The sequence below is a fragment of the Vollenhovia emeryi genome, unplaced genomic scaffold (genome assembly GCF_000949405.1).
Source record: "Vollenhovia emeryi isolate VEMERY1.0 unplaced genomic scaffold, V.emery_V1.0 DF939221.1, whole genome shotgun sequence".
Taxonomy (NCBI): Eukaryota; Metazoa; Arthropoda; class Insecta; order Hymenoptera; family Formicidae; genus Vollenhovia; species Vollenhovia emeryi.
The window spans coordinates 484,964-506,635 of record NW_011967145.1 but is presented as its reverse complement, the minus strand read 5'-3'; the positions used below and the strand labels follow the sequence as shown (position 1 = coordinate 506,635).

At 45.1% G+C, this 21,672-nt stretch overlaps 1 protein-coding gene across 2 annotated transcripts in view; it reads left to right on the top strand.

Annotated features, from left to right (window-relative positions):
- The window catches only part of LOC105560796 (cationic amino acid transporter 2), a 101,777-nt gene extending 89,300 nt beyond the window's left edge, over positions 1–12,477 (top strand). For both annotated transcript variants that reach the window (XM_012010216.1, XM_012010215.1), the window contains exons 6-14: positions 5,583–5,754; positions 6,328–6,511; positions 6,653–6,777; positions 7,393–7,646; positions 8,186–8,428; positions 9,500–9,644; positions 9,912–10,005; positions 10,121–10,248; positions 10,658–12,477. In XM_012010216.1, the coding sequence (XP_011865606.1) occupies positions 5,583–5,754; positions 6,328–6,511; positions 6,653–6,777; positions 7,393–7,646; positions 8,186–8,428; positions 9,500–9,644; positions 9,912–10,005; positions 10,121–10,248; positions 10,658–11,049 (1,737 nt within the window). In that variant the 3' untranslated portion in view covers positions 11,050–12,477. The remainder of the gene's footprint in view (positions 1–5,582; positions 5,755–6,327; positions 6,512–6,652; positions 6,778–7,392; positions 7,647–8,185; positions 8,429–9,499; positions 9,645–9,911; positions 10,006–10,120; positions 10,249–10,657) is intronic.
- Positions 12,478–21,672: the final 9,195 nt, after the last annotated feature.

Sequence of the window (21,672 nt, the reverse complement as noted above, 5' to 3'; positions counted from 1 at the left end):
GATTGACCATTAGAGAGTAAGATATAAAGATTTGTTAAAATAACCATCGCAAGTATACCACTGCAATTTTCGGTAGTATACTTATAACTGCGAATCAGTGACTATTTGCTGTTTTCAGTCATAATCCACTGATTGATCATTAGAGAGTAAGATATGAAGATTTATTAAAATAACCATCACACACAAGTAGTCACTGAAAATAGCGAATAGTCACTGATTTACAGTTATAAGTATACTACTGTAATTTTCGGCAGTATGCTTATAATTGCGAATTAGTGACTATTCGCTGTTTTCAATGATAATCCATTGATTAACCTTTAGATAGCAAGATATGAAGATCTGTTAAAATAACCATCACACGCAAGCAGTCACTGAAAATAGTGAATAGTCACTGATTTACAGTTGTAAGTATACCACTGTAATTTTGGGTAGTATGCTTATAGTTGCGAATCAGTGACTATTCGCTGTTTTCAATGACAACTTGCGTGTGATGGTTATTTTAACACATCTTCATATCTCACTCTCTAAAGGTCAATCAGTGGATTATCGCTGAAAACAGCGAATAGTCACTGATTTACAGTTATGCAGTGGACACTGATTGGACCTTCAGAGAGTATAGAATCATTATCGTCGCATTAATATGCGAGATAGGGAATAGAGAATTCTACTGCCGCAATTCAGACATGTTTTTTTTTATAAGGAGTATGCCGGTGAAGAAATCAGCAGTCACTACAGTCGCGGCGTAATCTTGATTTTCTTCCTGTTAAATTACGCGTAAACTGAACGGCCCCACCCCGTCTTCCTTCAATTTACCTTTCGGTTCGCCAAATATTAACACAAGATCGACGCGCGGGAACCGGCTACCGTTTCGCAAGCTCGGAAACAAAGGGGCGAGACCCTTTTAGAGTGCTCCCCGCAAAGGGTGCCGGGTTTCAGGAAAATAGGCGGTCGGCGGTCGAGGGGCAACTCCGGTTTCTTCGCGACTTCGCCTCTGAACCCTTGCCGCGTGTCCATTAAAGCCGATCCGGGGCGTCACGTACATCCTTAATCTGAATTCCGTCCGGGAACGTGGCATAATTTCGCGAAACGGCGAACGGTACCGTAACCGAAGGTTAGGACCAGCGCGAAAAGATGTATCGCGGGCAAATGTAAAAAGATGGAAAGTCCCCTTGAGGGCTTCCGCGTCCGCGTGACGGTAATTCCGCAGTGTGAGCGGGGGAGATTCCGGGCCCCTTTACAACATATGATGCCTCGGTTGATGGGAGCGTTACATATTTCCTGCGGATAAAACGCGCGTCTTCGCGAGTCTCATAAATATCTACTGATATGGGGAAAACGTAACGCAATGCGGCGAAATCACGGGCGCTTCTTACGTAAGACGCGTCACCATGAATAAATGAGTCCGCCACGCATTATTCAACGTAACAGTTTAATAAGTTAGAGATGAAAAAGTACCGAGATCTAGGGATCGCACACAAGTATAATATTTCGTAACCTATTTCATAGACGTATCGAGCGCGAAATAATTTTGTAACTTAGAGATATCTTTTTTTAACTGTCCGATTTGATTTACTAATCCATTGGTTGAAATTAGCGTAGCATTTGACATCGATCTCTTTTTCTAAATTTCGAAATTTTTGTTCATTTCCATCTTCTCTACCCCTTCTCCTTCTCTCTCGTTTAGAATATGCTCGTTTAGAACATGCTTGTTTCTTGTTTACGTCTGTGGCTCTACCGATCTTTGAGCGCTCCATTTGCGGGCGCAATTCCCGTCGAAACCGGAGAATAAATCAATCAGACGAAATGTAATACGAGGATGCACCCGGCTTTCTGGTGTGCTTGCTCTCTCTGAAGATTTATTCCTTTCCTTCCGGTGCAATATACGTTTCCAGCCGCACCTCTACGTCGCGATATTTTCAAGAAAAATGTGAAGTTCCTCTGAAATTATTCATCCTTATTTGTCCACGAATATTCTACGTTTTATATAAAATAATAGTCGTGTTTGTAATGAAAGCACAGGTGAAAGCGTTTGCTGGATGCTGGAACGATCTTTCGTGTACCAAAATTACGTCGGATTGCAGCTCGAACTGTAAAATGCAAGATGGAATTTCGTTGAAATGTGCGGGGAATTTGGCGCGAACATAAAAGCGTTTTCTTTGTAAAATATTTCGACGAAGGGTCTGCCCTAAATAGTTTATACCCGCTGAAATTGCGGAGACGGGGCTGGTCCGTCGACGAGAAGAGTGAAATCGCCGGTCCGTTAACGTATAACGACGCGCCTCGTTACGACATTTTTTAATTTACTTGCTTATGGCGACTTAGTGCTCAGCGGAACGTAATTTACTTGGAGAAGGCACTAATCCCTCGACAATGGACGACCATAAATTACTGTTTCCTCTTCTACCTCAAATCTACCTCTTCTGCCCAATTGGGAAAAATATCGCGTAGTGAAACGCGGAGATTAGTTTCGGTGTATAAACTGAAATTAAAATCGCAGTCTTTTCTCGTTCTGTACTGCAGATATAAATACGTTATAACGCGTAAACATTTATAAGTCGATATATTAAAACACGTTTCGTTTGTTTCCCAGAATGTATTTTTTTCTGCTTTTTAAAATTCACATATAAAAATTGAAGTTTCACGCAATAGAGATGTGAGTAAAAAAACTACGTGTCGAGAAAAATGACAGTACACAAATTACAAAAATAAAAAGTCGTACTATAAAAATTCGTGTCGGTTTTCTGTTTTCTTTAACATATTATTGCAAAAAGTGTAAGAAAAAACATTTGTTTAATGATACTCACATCCCTATTGCGTGACAGTGGTTTTGAGGAAAAAATTAAAATACATCATTTATGCCACTTTAAAGTACAAATTTAATACAAAAATGCAATTGCACTAGGAATGTTACATCAGAGTCGTCAGTGCTGCTTAATTGTATCAGCATCTTGACAAGCTTCTCCAGTCGAGTCCATGTAGAACTTTGCGGTTATCTTTTTCGACGGGCCTTTTGAGTGCATTTTCCCATTGCCTATCGCATCTATATAAGGAGGTAATTTTCTTATCTTCCTTTTGCAATAAAAAAATAAGGTCGTAAGTTGACCTTTTGCATGGAGGCCCTCAATTATTCTCCGGCGTGAAGCAGTATTTAGAGATAGTCAAGTTCTGTGCGATGTAACGGATGAAAGGATAACGCGTACAAGAGCCAGCAGGGTCGGCTGTCCCGCTGAAAGATTTACGACCTTCCTTAGGAGCCTTTTCCCGTGTTCTCTTTCAATGTCCTACGCTTTACCGCTCATACATGGCCCTATAAAATCCGGCCGCCTTCGTTTTATTCCTTATCCTGTACGAAAGTGGAACATTTTCTCTTCGCGGGTAATTAACTCGAAACGCGACTCCGTTGTCGAAAGCGGCGGTTTCCAGAAGTTTGAGCGAGCATCCGGATTATGTCGCGCGCGCCGTAATTTCGTTTGGTTTGTCTCTTTGTTTTCGCAAACACCGCATCTTTCGGTGCTCGGCGTCCCTCGGGATGCCTTTGCAGCGAAGTTACGCGGGTGGCGCGGTCTTGCACGTCACCACGAGCGATTCGAAAACTCTCGATATCTCCTCCCCCACGCCCGCCCGCGGAGGTAGAAGGTTTTTAGTCCGGACAATTAATTTGAATTGCAAGTTTCGTTAAAGAACAACGGCGACGCGCCGGTCTCCGAGAGTTCGAAAGAAAGTCCGAGCGTAACGTCGTCCGCTTTCGTTAGTAATTCCATTGTTTCCCTCGAGTAACTCGCGCACTCGCAACGCCACTCCGGGCAGACGTTGGGCATTGTTTCGGGACACGTCGCGCACGGCCCGCGCGATTTCTTCGCCCCCGACTAATGGAATTCCCGAGGCTGGAATTCTCGGATTTCATAACGCTGGCGGACACACGTCCGAGCGACAGCGTTTGCAACGGCGAATCGCCGCCCGCCCGACCTTCGGCCGCGATTTAACTGCGCTTTTGTGCAACACGTTCGCACGTGGGCGCGGCGACGAAAATGCATGGGGAGGTAACGAAACCGGGGAGAGTACCGATTACACTACGCCCGCCCCTCACCACTCGCGCGAATTCATGTCAGCCTTACCCGCGAAATTCCACCGTGTAATCTCTCTCGTCCGATCCCACGCTACCGGTGGAAATTTAAATTTCAACATTTCCATCCGGTGACCTTTGGTCTCGCCCCCGTCTCCACCCCCTTTCTCGCTTTACTTCCTTTCGAATAATTAAATCCACCAGTCGGGAGAAATTGACATATTGTCCGAATAACCGACCGTTTTCCCTAACATTGGTCCCTGAGCGTGCGAAACCTCGGGCCTATCATTGGTGAAATATACTCGCTTATTATTTAAAAGCTATTACAGCCTCGACATTTTTTGTATTAGAATTTCCGTCTTAAAATTTTCTAAAGAATCTGCGATTAAAAGGATATCCGGTGGTTCTAGTGCACCTTGTATAGAGGAGAGTCCTATATTATGCGAAGGCTCCTAATATGAGACAGCGTAGTTTCTGCTAAATTAATAGACAGTCATCTGTTGGTCCCACCATAGTGTAAATAGTCCATTCTCTGTTGGCCCCTTTGATCTTTGCGGTCCCGACCACGTAGTATTCCGCCATGCACTCGGGCAGGATCCAGTGACGTGTGTGTGTGTGTGTATTCGTATTCATCAAAGCCACACCACCACACATACAACTTTTCTCTCATTGGTCTACCCAGAACAATGCCGGATGCGCAGAAGGGATTGGCGCAAAGCGAAACAAACGACGGAGTGGACCCACTAGTTATACTATACTGTGGCTCCACCATGAATTTGTTGCCCTTGGAGCGAAATCTGTTCAGTGGAAAATTGATTGTTAGATCGTTGCGAAAAGCAATTTATGATTGAGTTTGGACGTTGAACACCTGCTGTCTCATATCTGTTAACGGAGGACTTTCCTCCATGTTTTGCGGAAACGTTAATTTATTTTCGCAAGCAGGTGCGCTGAATAAACGATTAACTTCTCCTGCGTGATCGACTGTGCGCCGATTATTTAAGCAACGTCGTCCCAATCTCGCTCTCTCGGAGCTCATAGAAAATTCATAAGCGCGTCGAGCAGAGAGGTGAAATATGTAAACGCTTTAATGTCCCGTTCAAAAAGCGACACTTAGAAATCTGACCGAGAGCGAAGGCGGGGGTCGCGCGATGATAGCTGCGAAAGCGACGAACGCGAACAATCGGCTATTTTTGTCGATTTGTCCAATTAGTCACCTTACACGCGCCCTCGTAATCGGCGTCGTTACTCAATGAAACGGTAATACGCCGACGCGAGCATATCATCCCACAATGCTACGAACGGGGTAAATATTACGGTACGACAAAAGCGCTATGACATTTACCTAAAGGGCCGCGCAGCTCGGAACGCGCAACTCGATTTTCCATCTCGTGTTTCCGTTAGGTATCTTAGTTTCGCTTTATCCGCTTGATCGTATTTCGGTGTCCGATCGGTCTCCGTCGCGGCCGATGCACTCTGTCGTACGCGATGAAAAACCGGATCTCTCTTTTTTCCCCCACAGGTTTTCACCGGCGCGGCGACGTGTTTCTACGCCTTCATTGGCTTCGACATAATAGCCACCACCGGCGAGGAGGCGACGAATCCGAAGAGGAGTATCCCCCTCGCCATTGTCACGTCGTTGATCATAATTCTCGTCGCTTACGTCACCAGCAGCATGGTCTTGACACTGATCGGTGAGTAGACCATTAAACAACGGCCGTCGATCATTTGTTGGCTCTTCATTAATGAGAATGCGCGCCTAATCACGCCTCGTACGTCGCGGCAGCCACGGACGGAGCGTGCTCGCGCGCTTTTCGACTTCGTCGCCGCGTTTTCGCGTCTAAAATTCGAGTAACTGTCGATGCGAGACGCGCCGGAGGGCGGAGAGCGCAAGCCCTCGGGGCTACGTGCCCCGGTTTGATCGCTATCGGCGACTATCGAGAGCCGCTTTTCTATCTCGTGGCGGGATCGATTTTATCGCGGCTCCAAACTGTGACGGTGCTCGGCGAAGTAACGGAGAGTAAAATTATTATGAAACTTGCTCGCAAATGAGAGTTGTTGAAACTTTGTCGTTATTACGACTATTGTATCAGGTATATTATTGTTGCGCCTCGTGTGAGATTCGTTACCGCTGGCATATTGATGGCCGGGTGAAACTCGCAGAGTTTACTCGAATTTGCGAATTTGGGGCGACGGTGTCGCACGCGGGACGGAAGGGGCCGCCGTTGCAGTGTTCCCAGCACGTACTCGCGTACCTCGTGTTTCAGTTCCGTACGATCAGGTCGATCAGGACTCGGCGCTGGTGGAGATGTTCGGCCAAGTCGGGGCCTACAAGTGCAAGTACATCGTCGCGGTCGGTGCGCTGGCGGGCCTGACGGTCTCCATGTTCGGCAGCATGTTTCCGATGCCTAGAATAGTCTACGCGATGGCACAGGATGGCCTTATATTTCGGTAATGATCAAGACGCAGGGTAACGCCGAACGTTGAAACGCCGGCGATGAGGGGAGATTTGTTAAGAAACGGGCTGCGAACAGACGCGGAAGGCGCGACTTCCGGATTTTAGGGTTTAACGCGCACCTTTCGCTTCCGCAGGAGCCTCAGCCAAGTTTGGCCGGCGACTGGCACTCCCGCGATTGCGACTCTAACTTCCGGCATATGTGCCGCTTTCGCCGCGCTGCTGATCCAGCTGGAGGTGTTGGTGGAAATGATGTCGATCGGTAAGACGTCGTCCAGAATGATTTCTGGTATAGCTTATCGCAAAGCGAATCCTGGAGACGAGTGGAGCGAATACGCAGGTCCTTTGTCGTGCTTGATTATTTCTCAGAAAAAGTTCATTATTATTATTGCCGTCGCCTCCGCGAATAAATTAATAAATATCTTTCAATAATTGAAATGCAATGTTTAGAAGATCGCACTTTTTTTATTGATACTTAATAATTAATATAGTAATAAAGTATTTCTAATCACGAGACTATTCTGAAAGATATACAGCCTCGGCCAAAAGTATCGCGCCGATTCGGGTTGTCGTTATCGCGATGAATTTCTTTAATTAGAATTTGCCAGTTGCGTCGATTATTAATTCCCTACGTTGGTGAACTCTTTGTCGGCAATAAGTCTTCGTTCTTGTAAAATTCCGATGTTGGAGTAAACTTGACTTCTCGCGCGCGCGAGGCTTACAACTCGGTTTCCGAGCGTCCTGTTACCGCGGACTGTATTTCGCGCTCGCCAAGTATTAAAACCACACTGTCGCACGAATTTAATTACAATGAAATAGCGCGGTAAATTCTGGAGATAGCCACATTGGGGTTCCCGTTGGCGATTTAATACTGCAGGTACCCTGTTGGCGTACACCCTGGTGTCCACGTGCGTGCTGATATTGCGGTACCAGCCGCACTCGACGAATCTGGTCGAATTGCTGCCGCAGAGCTTGCGGACGCCGTGTCGATCGCCCACGAAGGAGACGCAGGGGAACGGCCAAGTGACTTACGGCAAGGAGCTTAGGCCCGATCAGCTTGCGACCGCGTTGAACTCGGTACAGACGTCCCAGTCGGAGCTTACGACCACCAACAACGGGCAGCGTATCACGGTGAGACGTGCTCGCGTCAGAAAGCGATGGAACAGCCCTCGTCGTTCGCGTCCCCCATCGCCGCGTAATTGAAGAAACTTCTTTTGTCACGGCGAGCAAACGAGATTTCTTCCCCTTGATTTCTTCAGTCCCACGTTTTTCGTCTACGTACAGCTCCGTTTCGGCGGGTCTTTGCCGAACGAGCCTCTGCGCCCGACGTTCCCCTCGAGTTAAGTCATTTCCGAACATTTATTTGTCTCAGATTGTCGTTTTTAAGAATTTCTTGCGATACATTCTCTCTTTCTACCTTCTCGAACTTTTTCCCCTGATATTTTCGACTCGGTAAGAAACTTTTTATCAGCCAAGAGTAAGGATTTATTTATACCTCTTTTGCCATAAAAATTTTCGAGATAACGGCATTCCAATCTTTTCCTCCTTTCACGGAGTTTCTACCCCGTCGCTACGTCGACGAACGAAATTGGATCAACCGCGTAGCGGGCTGCGGGAATGGACCAAGACGAGATTGCGCAATTTTGAAATTAGTGTTCGCGGCGTTCCAGGTGCGGCGGGTGAGGAGGTGCAACAGCTCGTCGCCGGACTCGGACGACACGTACGGCGGCGAGGAGGACGAGGTGGGATTGGGTAAGGACGATCAGTATCTCGTCAGCGACAGAACGGAGAACAAATTCTACGGCAGCGTGCACGCGGCCGCGGCCGCCTCGAGTTGCGGTAGCGCTCATCAGTATCCCGGAAACACGCCGATCATAGGGCCACCTTTGAATTATCTACAGCGTCGGCTGCAGGTAGCGATCAGTAATCGAAAAGCGACGGCTCGGTGGAATAAGGCCACCATCCTGGTCGTAATATTATATATTCGACAATTGGACAGGATCCTGTCCGTTGTTATTTGTCTAATGTCGCAGAAAAAGAATAAGTCAAATCAACTCTTGTATACTCAGATTCACGTGTTCATTGTTTTGCATACACACAACAATCTATAGTCTTCTTGAAAGCATTTCGTAATCTTGCAGTCTTATTTAAATACTACAACTGTGACTTCAAGGCTACTTATAATTATTTTGGCAATAGAATCATTGTTACGGATCCGTCCCTCTGTCGAGTTGTGTTATTCAGTCCTCTTTATGGCTGGGAGCGTATGGAGACTCACTGATACTAGCACAGATAGAATGACTCTGAAGTCACATGGTGTGCTGATTTCCTAAGTTTATGGTTTATTCGGTTTAAACGAGTTTCACTGAAGAAAACCCGAAGAAGGGTCGAAACGTTTGTTTCTTATTAAAGAGAAGTTTCTTGTTAAAGAGAGCTGAGTTCTGTTCATTTTGTGGCTCGCATTGGCACTTTCCCCTTTCTACGTAAAATCATTTTAATCATTAATCTTCGATTTGAAAATGTGTTATTTTCTATCCAGTATTGTTTCTTTTCGACTCCAGAAAATTATTCTTAAATAAGACGCATATATTTTTCTTGGGAAATTAAGCATATTTTTTTATGTACGAATGACGTTTTGGCACACGAACGTCTTCACTTCGCCAGATCAATGCGACAAAGGGAGAATCAGAACTACTTTGGAAATGCTAGATTTTTTCGAAGCCAAATTTACTCGATAGAAATTTAAAAAGTTTCTGTATTCTACTTTTAGAATGTAATCGATAAAGTTTGAATACATTCTTTTCTACGGTCTAAAGTTTCTGATGCATTCGGTCAATTGAAGTTCGAATAGCAGACAAAAGTTTTGTGATTATACTATTGTATCATCGGACGAATATCGTCCTAATTTTTATATGTAAGAAATTACACGTAACATGTTTCTCAGCTGCGATTATTACGAAATTTAAAATCATGACATTTCGTAGGCGGCGCAATACCTTTGTCCCGCTATATTCCCGTGGGTGGACAGAGGTCCTGCGACAGAGGCGTCAGGACGCTACGTCATGAAGCTCGTTGGGATCTTATATTTATTGATCCTTATTTTTGACTTGATTATCGTCTGTGGGATGGGTGAGGAGTTTACGCCGTTTTTTTTAAATGTATTAACTTGTACAGTTATTTGTGAAATTGATCAAACTTTCCATAAGATATTTTAATGCAACAAGGAGGAAGGTGGAAAAGAGCGCATGCGTAATAAATGTTTAACTCGTACAATATTGAAAGGATATGGAAACACCAAGTTCGAGATTACGTTGAGACAACTTTTTCTTCACTTGATTAATTTCACGAGTCGCTGTAAAATCTCGCTCGATAGATTTCACATCTCTTTTCTTTCAGGTAACATGGGAACATTTACAACGATACTACTATTCTTATTTCTCTTTGCCATAATCGGTATACTTCTCGTCATCAGTAGAAAGCCGCAAAATAGGTAGGATTATTCGATCGCAATCCGCAATCTCGCCTTAATTCGCAAACTGCGAAGCACCGTGAAATGGCTTAACGATCTACGTGCTAACTGCCCCCTATTTCCCTTTTTGTTTCAGGAGCAGCGTGATGTTCATGACTCCAGGCTTACCTTTCGTCCCCGCGATCGCCGTTACCGTCAACATTTATCTCATCTTCAAGCTCAGCATTCTCACCCTGGTCAGGTTCACGGTCTGGATGATTCTCGGTACAAACTTATATATTCACGTTAAAGTTTAACATACAAACTATCCACGAGCGGAGATATTCGCGAACAAACAAGCGCGATCTGACTTGATTGTACACGGAGAGAATTTTCCCTTAAAATTGATCCCGAGAATCATGTAATCGTGGGATGACGTGGCATTTCGAAGAATTTTGTAAGTTTCATTAGTAAAATGTATGGTAAAATGTTCCACAAACTCTCATAAAGTTGTTCAAAATGCCATGTTGTCCTATGAGTTTTAGGGTAAATTTTTAAGGAAAATTCTCTCCGTGTAGTCATTACCTTCATTCTGCCTGATTTAAGTGAAACGCTAACATTTGTACTATTCTGGCTCCTTCCTGCGAATCTCACGATCAGTGACTGAAACACTGCCCCTTGTGTCTGCCATCAGGTTTCATCATGTACTTCCAGTACGGTATCAAGAACAGTAGCCTGGAGGAGGCGAACGCGTCGGAGAACGTCGACGACATCGTCGTCGGTGGCGGCACGGCCGGCAACATCGAGCTGACCGTGACCGATCACCACCAGCGGCAGCAGCAGAAGCCGTACACGCCGGACCGCAGCATCTACGAGGGCCAGCAGCTGGACGCGTTCGGCCAGCCGGTGTTCGGCAGCACGAACTTCGGCGGCACGCCGAACCAGCAGCAGCACATCAGCATCGGCGGTCATCAGCAGCAGAGACAAGCGGGGACGGCGGGGAGCGGCCGCCGCATCGACCAAACCGCGTCAACGGGCAAGAACCTGTTCATCGATCAGGATAGCTTCCCCTCCTGGGACGATTGAGGAGCACCGCGCGCGGTACCGAGAACGGATATTAATGTATACTTAACACACGAATAGAGAGGGGAAGAGAGATATTATTACTACTACAAACACCTGGCAACACGTTTGCGCGCGCGCGTGCCACTGGTATCGGATCAGTACCGGTGAAATCAGACTCCTCGGAGATCGCGGCGGTTTTGAGTTCGAACCTGGAGGAGAGGGTCCTATCGAACGCGCGCGACGAGCTGGCGAACCGTTATCGAGAGTTCAACGCGCTCGAAAGGATTATTTTGAGAAACGTTCGGCAGACATTAAATTCGTGTGAAAGGAATAAGTTGAACTGCGGTTGAGATTTATCGCTGATCCTTTAGACTTCTATCAGGCTCCCTTTGTAATTTTTCTTGACATGGGAACTCGCTTCAGAATCAGCGTTAATGTTTTTTGTAACTGCACTCCTTCCTTTGGGGGCAAGTTTATTGTTCTTTTACATTTCTCACCTCCGAGTTTTAATTTTACGAGAGTTTGTGCTCGTCGATACGGTTATAAGCCGACTATAAGGAATAAGTCGGTCGCTTTGAAGATGCCGTTGACGCTCGATCGTCCGCTCGAAAGTTTCATCTCTCCTTACGAAGTATGCGCGATGGAGATCGTCGGGGAGAGATTTTGGTTGGTAAACGCGTGAACGGGAAGACCAAGAACCGCGGTACTCCGAGGGTCGGACTTGTTGACTATTTGGGACGAATGTAGCAAATAATTTTGCGGCAATATTTATTATCCTAATTGTATAGTACCGTCGTTGACGAGGTCGCAGGCGAAAAAAGGGTTAAGGGGTGGAAACGGGACAACGGGTCGAGATAGCAAGGGTTGCCGGGAGGACGAAAGGAAAGGGGGGGGGGGGAGCGCAGGGAGAAAGATGAAGAGACCATTATCATTATTAGTATAAGGCGAAACTTGTGTTTTCCAAGAGAGCGTTCTAACTGCTAATATAAGTTCAAATTTATCGCTAGTCCGCGAATGGGAAGCGAGTGAGAATGAGGTGTGTCGTCGGAGCGAGAGGACGAATGAAAAATAAGAGGGAGAATGGGAAAGAAAGTGGGCGAGAAAGCGAAGACAAAGTAGGAGAAAGAGCGAGGCGTGCCTGAGAGAATAATGAATAAGAAAACAGTATGTGAAAGCGAGAGAGAGAGAGAGAGAGAGAGAGAGAGAGAGAGAGAGAGAGAGAGAGAGAGAGAGAGAGAGAGAGAGAGAGAAAGAGAGAGAGAGAATCCGTAGAAGAGAACACTTTAATGAAAAAACGGAAAAAGCAAGAAAAACGTCATCTTTTGCCTAACTTTAGTCTTTCCCAAAAAGAAGAAAAAAAGAAGTTTAGTCTAACATATTATATAATCGTATATCTAAGCTTACTACAATACTTACATACGTCTTACCTCGAGTAAACCCTTTGATTATTAATTTATACGCAATTTGTATAAATTATCTAGGATTTAAGCGCGCGTCGCCTCCCAACGAAGGATTGCGAGAGCGAGTACGATTAATTGAGCTCGCCGCAGAAAGATTAGATATATCGAGAAGAATCGGGCGGGGGGGGGGGGGTGTACTGTTGAAAACTTGCGAAAAATTTCGATCTCCGTCAATCGGCATCCACATTTCCCCTCGGCTCTGTTTATTTCATGGATTAGAAAATCCAATGTCTCGCTGGGAATCGAGATACGGGCTAAATTTCGAAGGAGGGAGAACAGAAGCTACAGACGGTTGAGTTTCGGGGGAACGAGCTCTCCTCGCGATCGACTTTACGATTCGTCCAATTTCTTGGCGGGATTAAGAGATCGATGGTAGAGACGGGAGACGACGCGAGATAAGATTTCGTTTTCGTGTACATATCTTCGGTGTTTCGAGACAAACCGTTTCTCCGTACGTACGTGCACAAGTCCATTGTGCTTCTCTGTCCGCTAGTGTGTTCCGCGCGATGAATCGAGGATAGCCCTCGATGCTCCCGAGTAATTACGGTCGGGGGGATGCGCGACCGCGTGTCTCCGATACGAGCGTATGTATCGCTGCCCGAGCATTCGCGATTACTTATTCACACCGCGAGCGGAGCCCCAATTACCCCCCGGATCGAGATAATTCAAGAAGACAACCCGGGGGTACGTGTGTCTGCACACCGAGGTGTGATCCTCGCTTTAATCTCTCGACTATTCCCTTTGTTAACACCCATCGCGTTATTAATTCCGAGAGATCAATCGCGATGATCGACCGGCGCAAAGTAGTCTGCGAAGTATCAGCAAGCAGCGGGCGGGTAGCAAGGAGGAGACGCGAGACGCGACACGCGACCGCGATAAAACGCGGAAAGTCATAACGCGGAATGCTTATCGATTGCGCATTGCGGAACAATCAAGTAAATGCGGCCAGAAGCCGCGCTGGAAATTTATCGCGAGACTCGAGGCGGAATATACTTTGACACGCCGTAGCTTTCGTTACTTCGAGTTTCGGCTTTCTTTTCTTTCACAGAGAAACGTATCTAGAGCCGCGCGGCCAGGTGTCCTCGCGTTTCGCTGGTAACGGAGACACGCGTCGTGCATACTATTCGACATTCGATCGTGCATCTTCCAGGCGAGCGTCTACGCGTCGCGACGCGTCGCTCGCTCGAGCGTCGGGCAAGGTCGTTGGCAGGTACGACGACCGCCTGCCCGCGATCGCTTTTCGCGAAACATTTCTTCTCGTGTCTGTATTTACTTTCGTCCAGCTGCTCCGCCACTTTTACTACTTCGTTAGGATCGTCCGCATTTCCGTGTGCGGAAAATCGTCCCGCGGCTCTCGAGACGGCCAACATTCCGCGTCCCTTTCCCACGTGAACGGCGAATTCGACGACGAGGCGACGACAGGGGAGGCTCGGGGTGGCGATCGGCAAGCTACGCTTCGAACAAAATTGTCTCGGCCGCGTTACCGATAATTACATCGTGATTATTAAGAAACGATCGTTCAACGTTTAAGCAAGAAAAGAGCGAGCGGCATTTCTTGGGGGGGGGGGGAAAAAATGAAAACTTCTAACGTAAGCACGCGCGTGGCATTTCATGAATTTTTCCAGTTTTTATTGTACTAATTGACGTCTATTGTAACTTGTACATACATCTCATTTATATATACTTGTTAAGAGCGAGCTTGTTCGAAAAGCTGATCGTTTACTCTGATTCCCCCTTAGTTTTGTCGCGCACACGGGGTCTCTCGGCGGAACCGGTGGGATCCTGATTAATCTCGCGAGGAAAGAGGAAAAAAGAATATATATATATATATACATATATCTATATATACACATATATACACATATACTCTCTGTGATCGAAACACTGTACATCTCTAACGACGACGATAAGCGTCGATCGTTTCGCGTTCCAAGCGTAAAATTGATTCGAGGATCGAAAGGGGAGATACTCGACACGCTACAGGGGCAGGTCGAGAGAGCTTGGTTCTCGCTTTTTATTCTCTACATATCGAGCGTGGTGATCCTTTCACACATATCAGTCCTGCACACATTCGCGGCGCGCGACAGTCGCGGAAGCGTCGCGTGATCGGCAAAGTTTAGCCTACGCCGCCGCGCGTACGTCGCGTACCGCGGAATTCGTGCCGGTACTTTATACGTAGACTACGTTTCTACACACGAGACTGTTCGATTTTTTAGGCGATACATATCAGGGAGGTCGCAAAATTCGCGTCTACGCTCGCGGTCACGATATTAATTAACACGGGGTCTAATATGAAAAAAGAAAAAGTAAACCGTACCTTTCCATCTCGCTCTTCGTCTAAATTCGACCGAGGCTCCGGAGTCGACGGGCTAAACTTTTCAGTGAAATTTTGACCTAATTAAGTGGAGTTTTTAAACGCGAGTTAAATATTAAAATATTCAATACTCGAGAATCGCGGCAAAGTCGCGTCCAAAGTTAAGAGCTACGTTAAGAGAAAATTACATTGGCCGTACGCGTTCCGGTTGAGTTTTGCTGGACGGAGCGCAGGCGCGAATTTCGCTTTTGCAATGCGATTTGCAATTGTTCCTTTTCTTCTTGTCTTGATCCTCTACCCCTGTAATAATGTCGCGGATATCTTAGGGAGCTGCGCTTTTAATTGCACCGAGCTGAGCGTCACCGTGAAATGTCCCGCGGAGATTTGGATCGGAAATCTTGCGCGATTTAAGGTTCAATATATTTACTCTTCTGAAACGAGGCACAAAGTTTGGCCGCTATGTACATAGTATGTGTACATATTGTACAATGTATCGAAAAAAATACCGCCGAAGCCCGTATCGGACTACGGATGGAGATAGAGATTAGATTGAAATTCGACCATTCAGAGTAAAGTTTACTATCTCAGGTTTAGCGACTTTACTCTAATTGGTCGAATTTCCATCTAATCTCAATCTCAATCCGTAGTCCGATGCGGGCTTGGGCAACTTCGGGAACATCCGACGTCGGAAAAGACGCGCTTTTGAAAATTAGCGATCGAGGCAAATCCGCGGGTCTTTCGTCGGTGACGTTACCCACGTTGCGATCTGTGAGCGAAATCGCTCCTCGGATATCCGTTCTGTCTGCCGTAGAATCGCGCCATCGCGTTCCTCGGCGGACGGGAGTTTACTCTGTGAAAAAGAACAGTGCCTGTACACATCTCTCCAGACGTTAGACGAGACGTTAGAGATCCCTTCCTTGAAACGGACAAAAATACATGGCGGTTGAAAGGGCGAGGCTGACGAAGGGGCTGTGTCGCACTTTTACACTTATTTAATTCCTCAATTTATTACTTAGTTTAATTCCTCAAACAATAACTTTCGTTTAATTTATTTAAATCTCGCCGAAAGGGAATTCGCGAGCCTGCGAAAATTGCAATCCGAAGGGCACAAGCGCGAGAATATCGAGCGGTTGTTTTGTCGTCGTGAGTAAATAACAGCCTCCTTCCGAGTCTATTCGATCGAATTTTTACGTAACGTTAAAACGGCGGACGACACAGCTTCCTCGTACTCTTCCTGTCAAATCAAGTATGCCACCCATGCGAAAATTATTGTTAGCAGGCAGAACCATTGAGACTGCGTGTCTCGATGTGTCTCGGGAGGATAGGACTATATGCGAGGCTGATAGCAGAACGACGAGGAGGACGCGGCGTTTTACTCTTTGCCCTTTTAGTTAGTCTTTCGTACTCTTAGATAGGAGGAAATGGCCTATTGCACAAGGTGGCGGGACGACGTCGGTCGAGGTACAAGCCGCAAACTGAGACTCGAGTGGCCGGTGACGTGGCCCCTGGCCCCTTAAGGGCGGAAGGGCGGAAGCGGCCGGAGCCGGCGTGAACGCCCGAGGAACTCGGGATGTCCGTCGAACAACTTTACCGGACGTTTAATTTGAGGCTTCGTATCGAGATCGGCGGTTCCCGCGCAGATGTCACGTGTGTACCTTTGAAGTCGCAGTAACTCGCTGCGGAATACCTTGAGAGTTTCGACGGCTGTAAGTTGAAAGTATTAGCTCCCGCCAGGAGGCACGACGCGGAGGAATATCGCACTTTCAGTCGAGGGAAAGTGACAGCTGCGCCGTTTGTCTCTGTTACTTTTCGTTTTCTTTCCCCCCTCCCCCCCCCCTTTTTGGGAGAGCCGATCTCCAAACGTTGGCACGGGGCGAGGGAGCAACGTGAACGGGGGTGGGCGCCGTCGTTGCGCACACATACCTGGCAATAATGAGCAATTTAAGTAATCATTTAATTCCCCCTCTGAACGCGATTTGAACGAAAAATCGTCTTGTGATACTCGCGATAATTCTTCTTCTTCTTCTCTTCCGTTGGAAGTGCGATATGTAACGGTAGAATAAGCGAGCGGCAACTGACAAGCAATTCCGATTATAATTGCGAGCGCGCGTGCTCGCGTAAACGTACGAATGTAAGGCCAGCGGAGACAAACGTTCTCCGTAAAAGTGACGCACCGAGAATGACAGGGATCCAAGAGCCACTTATCTTGTAACGCAATTGATTTAGCGGGACGCAATGTAGTAATACAGTTCTATACGGGGATGTTGAGCATGTACGCGGCACCGCGACGTGCGGTGCGTAAATGGATTTATTTTCTATTTCCTCTTCTCTCTAAAGATCCGTTCTGCGAAAATGCAAGGATACTGTGTGTATCGGTGTCCTCGTCATTCTACAAGCGCGCAAACGCAAGTGTCTCGTGTGTGCGCAACGGTACGGTACGCGACAGCGTCGACGGAATTTGTCCCGGGAGGCCGCATTGTTAAATATCTCCGACGTGGATACACGGCGAGCGGGCGCGTTGCGGAAAGCGGGCGATATTAATATTAAATTAACTGGTAGCGATTTCAATCTCCTACGTAAGCAATCTCGCGGCGTGCAAACAATGCGCCCCGCACGATTCCACGTCGCTCTTAAACGCGCGGCTCCACGTCGCGGGCTTGCGCGAGCGCATCGTTCCTGCGTTATCGCGCGAACGGACGCGCGAGTGATCCCGGGGTGGGGGGGGGGGAAGGGAGGGACCCGAGAGATGACGAGTTCTCGGGGAAGGAAGCCGCACCGGCGACGCGCAACATACGTCGTCCGAGAAATGGAAATGCAAGAGCGTCCTTCGGCGTCGAAAGTCCCGCGAAAGAACGCCATTTTTCTCGTTTGCCGGGGAAGAACCAGATATTTAAAAAAAAGAGAGAGAATCTTGTCATTAATAGAAGCAGAGAAAAAGAAAGAGAGAAAGGGAGGGAGAGAAAGAGAGAGAGAAAGGGAAAGAAAATAAAAAGAAGAGTATGAGAGAGAGAGAGAGAGGGAGAGAAAGAACGAGAGTGAATGATGCATGTGCGTGACGATATACTTTTTTTCTCTCGGGACGGTCGGGTGGCGGGCACTCGAGGTATCTCGGGAAGATATATGCGCACGAGAAGGACAGAATTTTCCATGTAATATATATACCCTTACGTAACTATATACGTTGTTTAATATTGATAAGGATCAAAAATAAAAGTGATTATTCAAAAGCTAAAAGCGGGTGGGTACGATGTCATTCATTATTTCCCAGACGTGAGCGTACACGAAGCAGCATATCTCCGATAATCCTCGTTGTCATTAATACAGATTATCGTCCGTCTGAATCGAGCGCGCATTTGCATAATTTCTATCCTCTCTCCCTGCTATTTCTCTCCTCGTATTTCTTTTTTTTTTTTTGTTGTTGTTGCCAACTTATTGCGTGACATATTATTCCGATGCTTTCGTGCATTTCCTCGCCGCGTATAGTAATAAATATGTAACTGCGGCATTAATGGATATAAAATTAGAAGTTATAGGAAAACAACGGCTAACGTGGGATAAACGCAAGATTAGATAAGCGTGATAAAAACAAACTTCGATAAACACAGCGGAGAGGCAAGTAGTGTCGGTCTACGCGATGCTAAGGCAAACAAACTATTTTTAATCTCGCAGCGTGGAAAACCGCGAAAGGATTATACAATATTTCGGTGTCTTGGAAAGTTCGATCTCTGCCCGATAGCTTCAACGTAAAATGCATGGAGAGCCAATTCGCGTTTAGAAAAATATTTAATACAGTCATTTTTTTCTGAATACAACGTACTTCGATGTCTATTGATCCTTTAGATCGAATGGAGAGCAAGAAAGAAGCAATAGAGCGAACAGGGAGCGAAGTAGTAGCAGTCGCTCGTTGTCAGACAATCCGCGCGGCGCAGCCAGTAGTTACCGATTGTCATTAAACAGACGACGTTTCTGAAGCTTACTTTTTAAATGTAATGTATTGTCTATAAGAAATTTACACAATATCTGCAATCCGCGTCAGATTTCTATTCTGAAATCCGGTTTATTTACAATTTTGTTTATTTTATTTCATTTACAACCTTTTGTGCGCTTTGCATGGCATATTTTTATATTTATTTTGTATTTTGATTCTTAAATTTCGTTTTTTTTTTCATATTATAGGACTCATAAAATTATAATTGTAATATAATTATCGATTATACAAAATGGGTGTAACATTAAGCTCGTCGAACGATCGAACATCGATCTCCATCCTTTGTTGACCAATCAATTTCGCTACGTAATCTCAATCGTAATCCAAACTCGAGCGTGTGGAAATTCCGTGGAAATTCCTGACTCATCGAATCTAACGCATCGTTGCGCGTTGCAACACGCGGAATTATCGCGCAGTGACACGCGAAATATTCGGGGAATCGCCGTGAGTATTTTGACGTGATGCAATCAGACGTTGGCCGCGCGCGTCGCACGAGGTAAAAGCCCACTAGACGTCCACCTTCCACATTCGAGGCGACTCGTTCTCGTCGGCACGAGGAAAATGTCAAGGCTCCATTCCGCGGAGCTCGGAGCGAGATGCTCCTCTCCTCCGGTGCAAACATCTGTGTTTTTCGTCTCTTCGAGCGGTTCCAAGCGGGAACGAAAGAGAAACCAAGAGAATGTTTAGAAGAGATTTGATTGTGTCTCTTTGAGAAAAAGAAAACTTTATTTAGGTTCTCCTTCAGAAATAAAAGAGAAGCGATAGACGAATTCTCAATTAAATTACGAAGATTACGCCCTCAGAAAGGATTTCTGTTACCGAGACAAAACATACACTGAGAAAAAAATTTTCTTAATTTTAGAAAATATATTTACTAAAATTAGATTTACTTGATTTAAATAAATAATGTTTAAAATGAAAAATTTTTCTCTTTATTATAATAAATCAAAACATTAAAATTAAAAAATGATTTCTTATTGAAACATTTGTTTAAATCTAATTCAGATTTGCTACATTACAGTACAGTACTTGTTGAAATGTAGTAAAGAATTTTTTTTAATGTAGAATCTTGATATTTTAATTTTATAAAAACCATTTTAGTACATATTTCTTTAAATTCAGTTTTTTTTGCCAGGCGCTTATGAAGTTTGGTGCTGCCACTAGATGGCCGCCGAACTCGTAAGTAAAATCGTGGCAGCTAGATGTACATATAAGCGACCGCATCAGCAGACGTAGTTTAATCATTTAATGGTCTATGTTTTATTATGGCTGAACATAGTGTACTAATTCAGTGTTTATCTTTCTTCTTTTAATGAAGGAAAAATTTTAATATCAAATTTGTTTGGATACAACAAAATTTATTAAATCCAAAGAAATCGTTTTCTCTGTGTACTAGAACTTCTTCATTACATTTAACAAAATATTTATTATAATTGATAAACTATTTAATTTATGGAAACGACGATTTTCTTTATATGAGTAAATTAAATTGGAAAAGTAGAAAATAAACATTACAATTTAATAAACATTAACTGCTTTCCATAAAATAGTTTTGATATTTAGTAAACGATTTATTTAATAAAAGAATTATTTTCTATAAATGAACAAATATGATTGCTTATTTTAAGAAAATGCGTTCACAGTTGTATGCAAACACATGGTTTGCTAAAACTAAGGAAATTTTTTTACTATCTAGTAAATTTTTTTCTCAGTGTACCTATTCTTGACGCGTTTATATTTCTCACAACCTCATTTAGTATGAAAATAGGACAATATCACAATAAAATCAATAATTCTTAGTCTCCTCCATCGAATTGAAAAAGATCGACTTACTGTATTGAGACAAGAGTAACTTTATACATTCTTGCGTTTAGAATAAATTTTCCCTCCACCTTACAACGCACGAAGTTGGCATATTCGACAAAAGACGATACATACTACCATTTAACTCTAGACTCTAGAATTTTTCATTTAAGATTGAAATATTCCTCTCTCTGTAATAAATATGATTGGCGCTATATCGATCCTATTTTACGATGCATTCAAGTGTAATAGCATTGCGTCCGGAAATTTTTTTCTACGGGTGTAGAATTCAATTCTGTTAAAATTGTGCATATCGACTTGTATTTCTTTCGAGTGAAAAGACGCTCGAGGCTGCAACAAAAACGCCGTGTTGGGCGCGAATTATGTATTCGTGTTGCGGCCTCATTGAATTATAACACGCTGACAACAATTCTTTATGTAAATTATATTTACGCACCAATCTGCGCAATTATTGCTGCGTATGAATTATGCAGAGAAGCACGGTATGCCCATAAACGAGCGTCTGAATGCGCCGCGTGTTACCGCGCTGCTCTTTATTGGATGTAAGATCGGCTCGACTTCTCGGCGATTCTCGTTTCGACGAGATGGACAAGGCTGGTTGTGGATGACATTTATCTCCCTTTATCCTGACATTCAAATCCAAGCCGGCTAGCAAGCCTCCGAGTTCCAGGATACTGTAAACAGATATGCAGTATCTGTTGAAGTTACTGTAAATGGAAACGTAGCGGCGTTTAGGGAATCGCGCGAAATAATTTTGCCCGACAATAATTTATCGACGTCGATTCTCTGCCCAACGTAAATTCCAATTTGCGCGTCGGAAAGTATCGCTGACAATTATCAGAATTTAATGTCAGATGAAATCGCGAGCGCGGTGCAATTAATTTCAAATGGCATTGGGACAGATCGATCATTCGTAATTCCGCGCTGTATGCCGAGCCGAGATAGAATCGCGCGGGATGAATGAATGGTTCGTGACGCGGCGACGCGTCGGCTTTTCAGCTGCGACGGGCGTTAAAATCCTCTTACTTTGCGAGGAAGATGCGGCGGGATGATTCTCA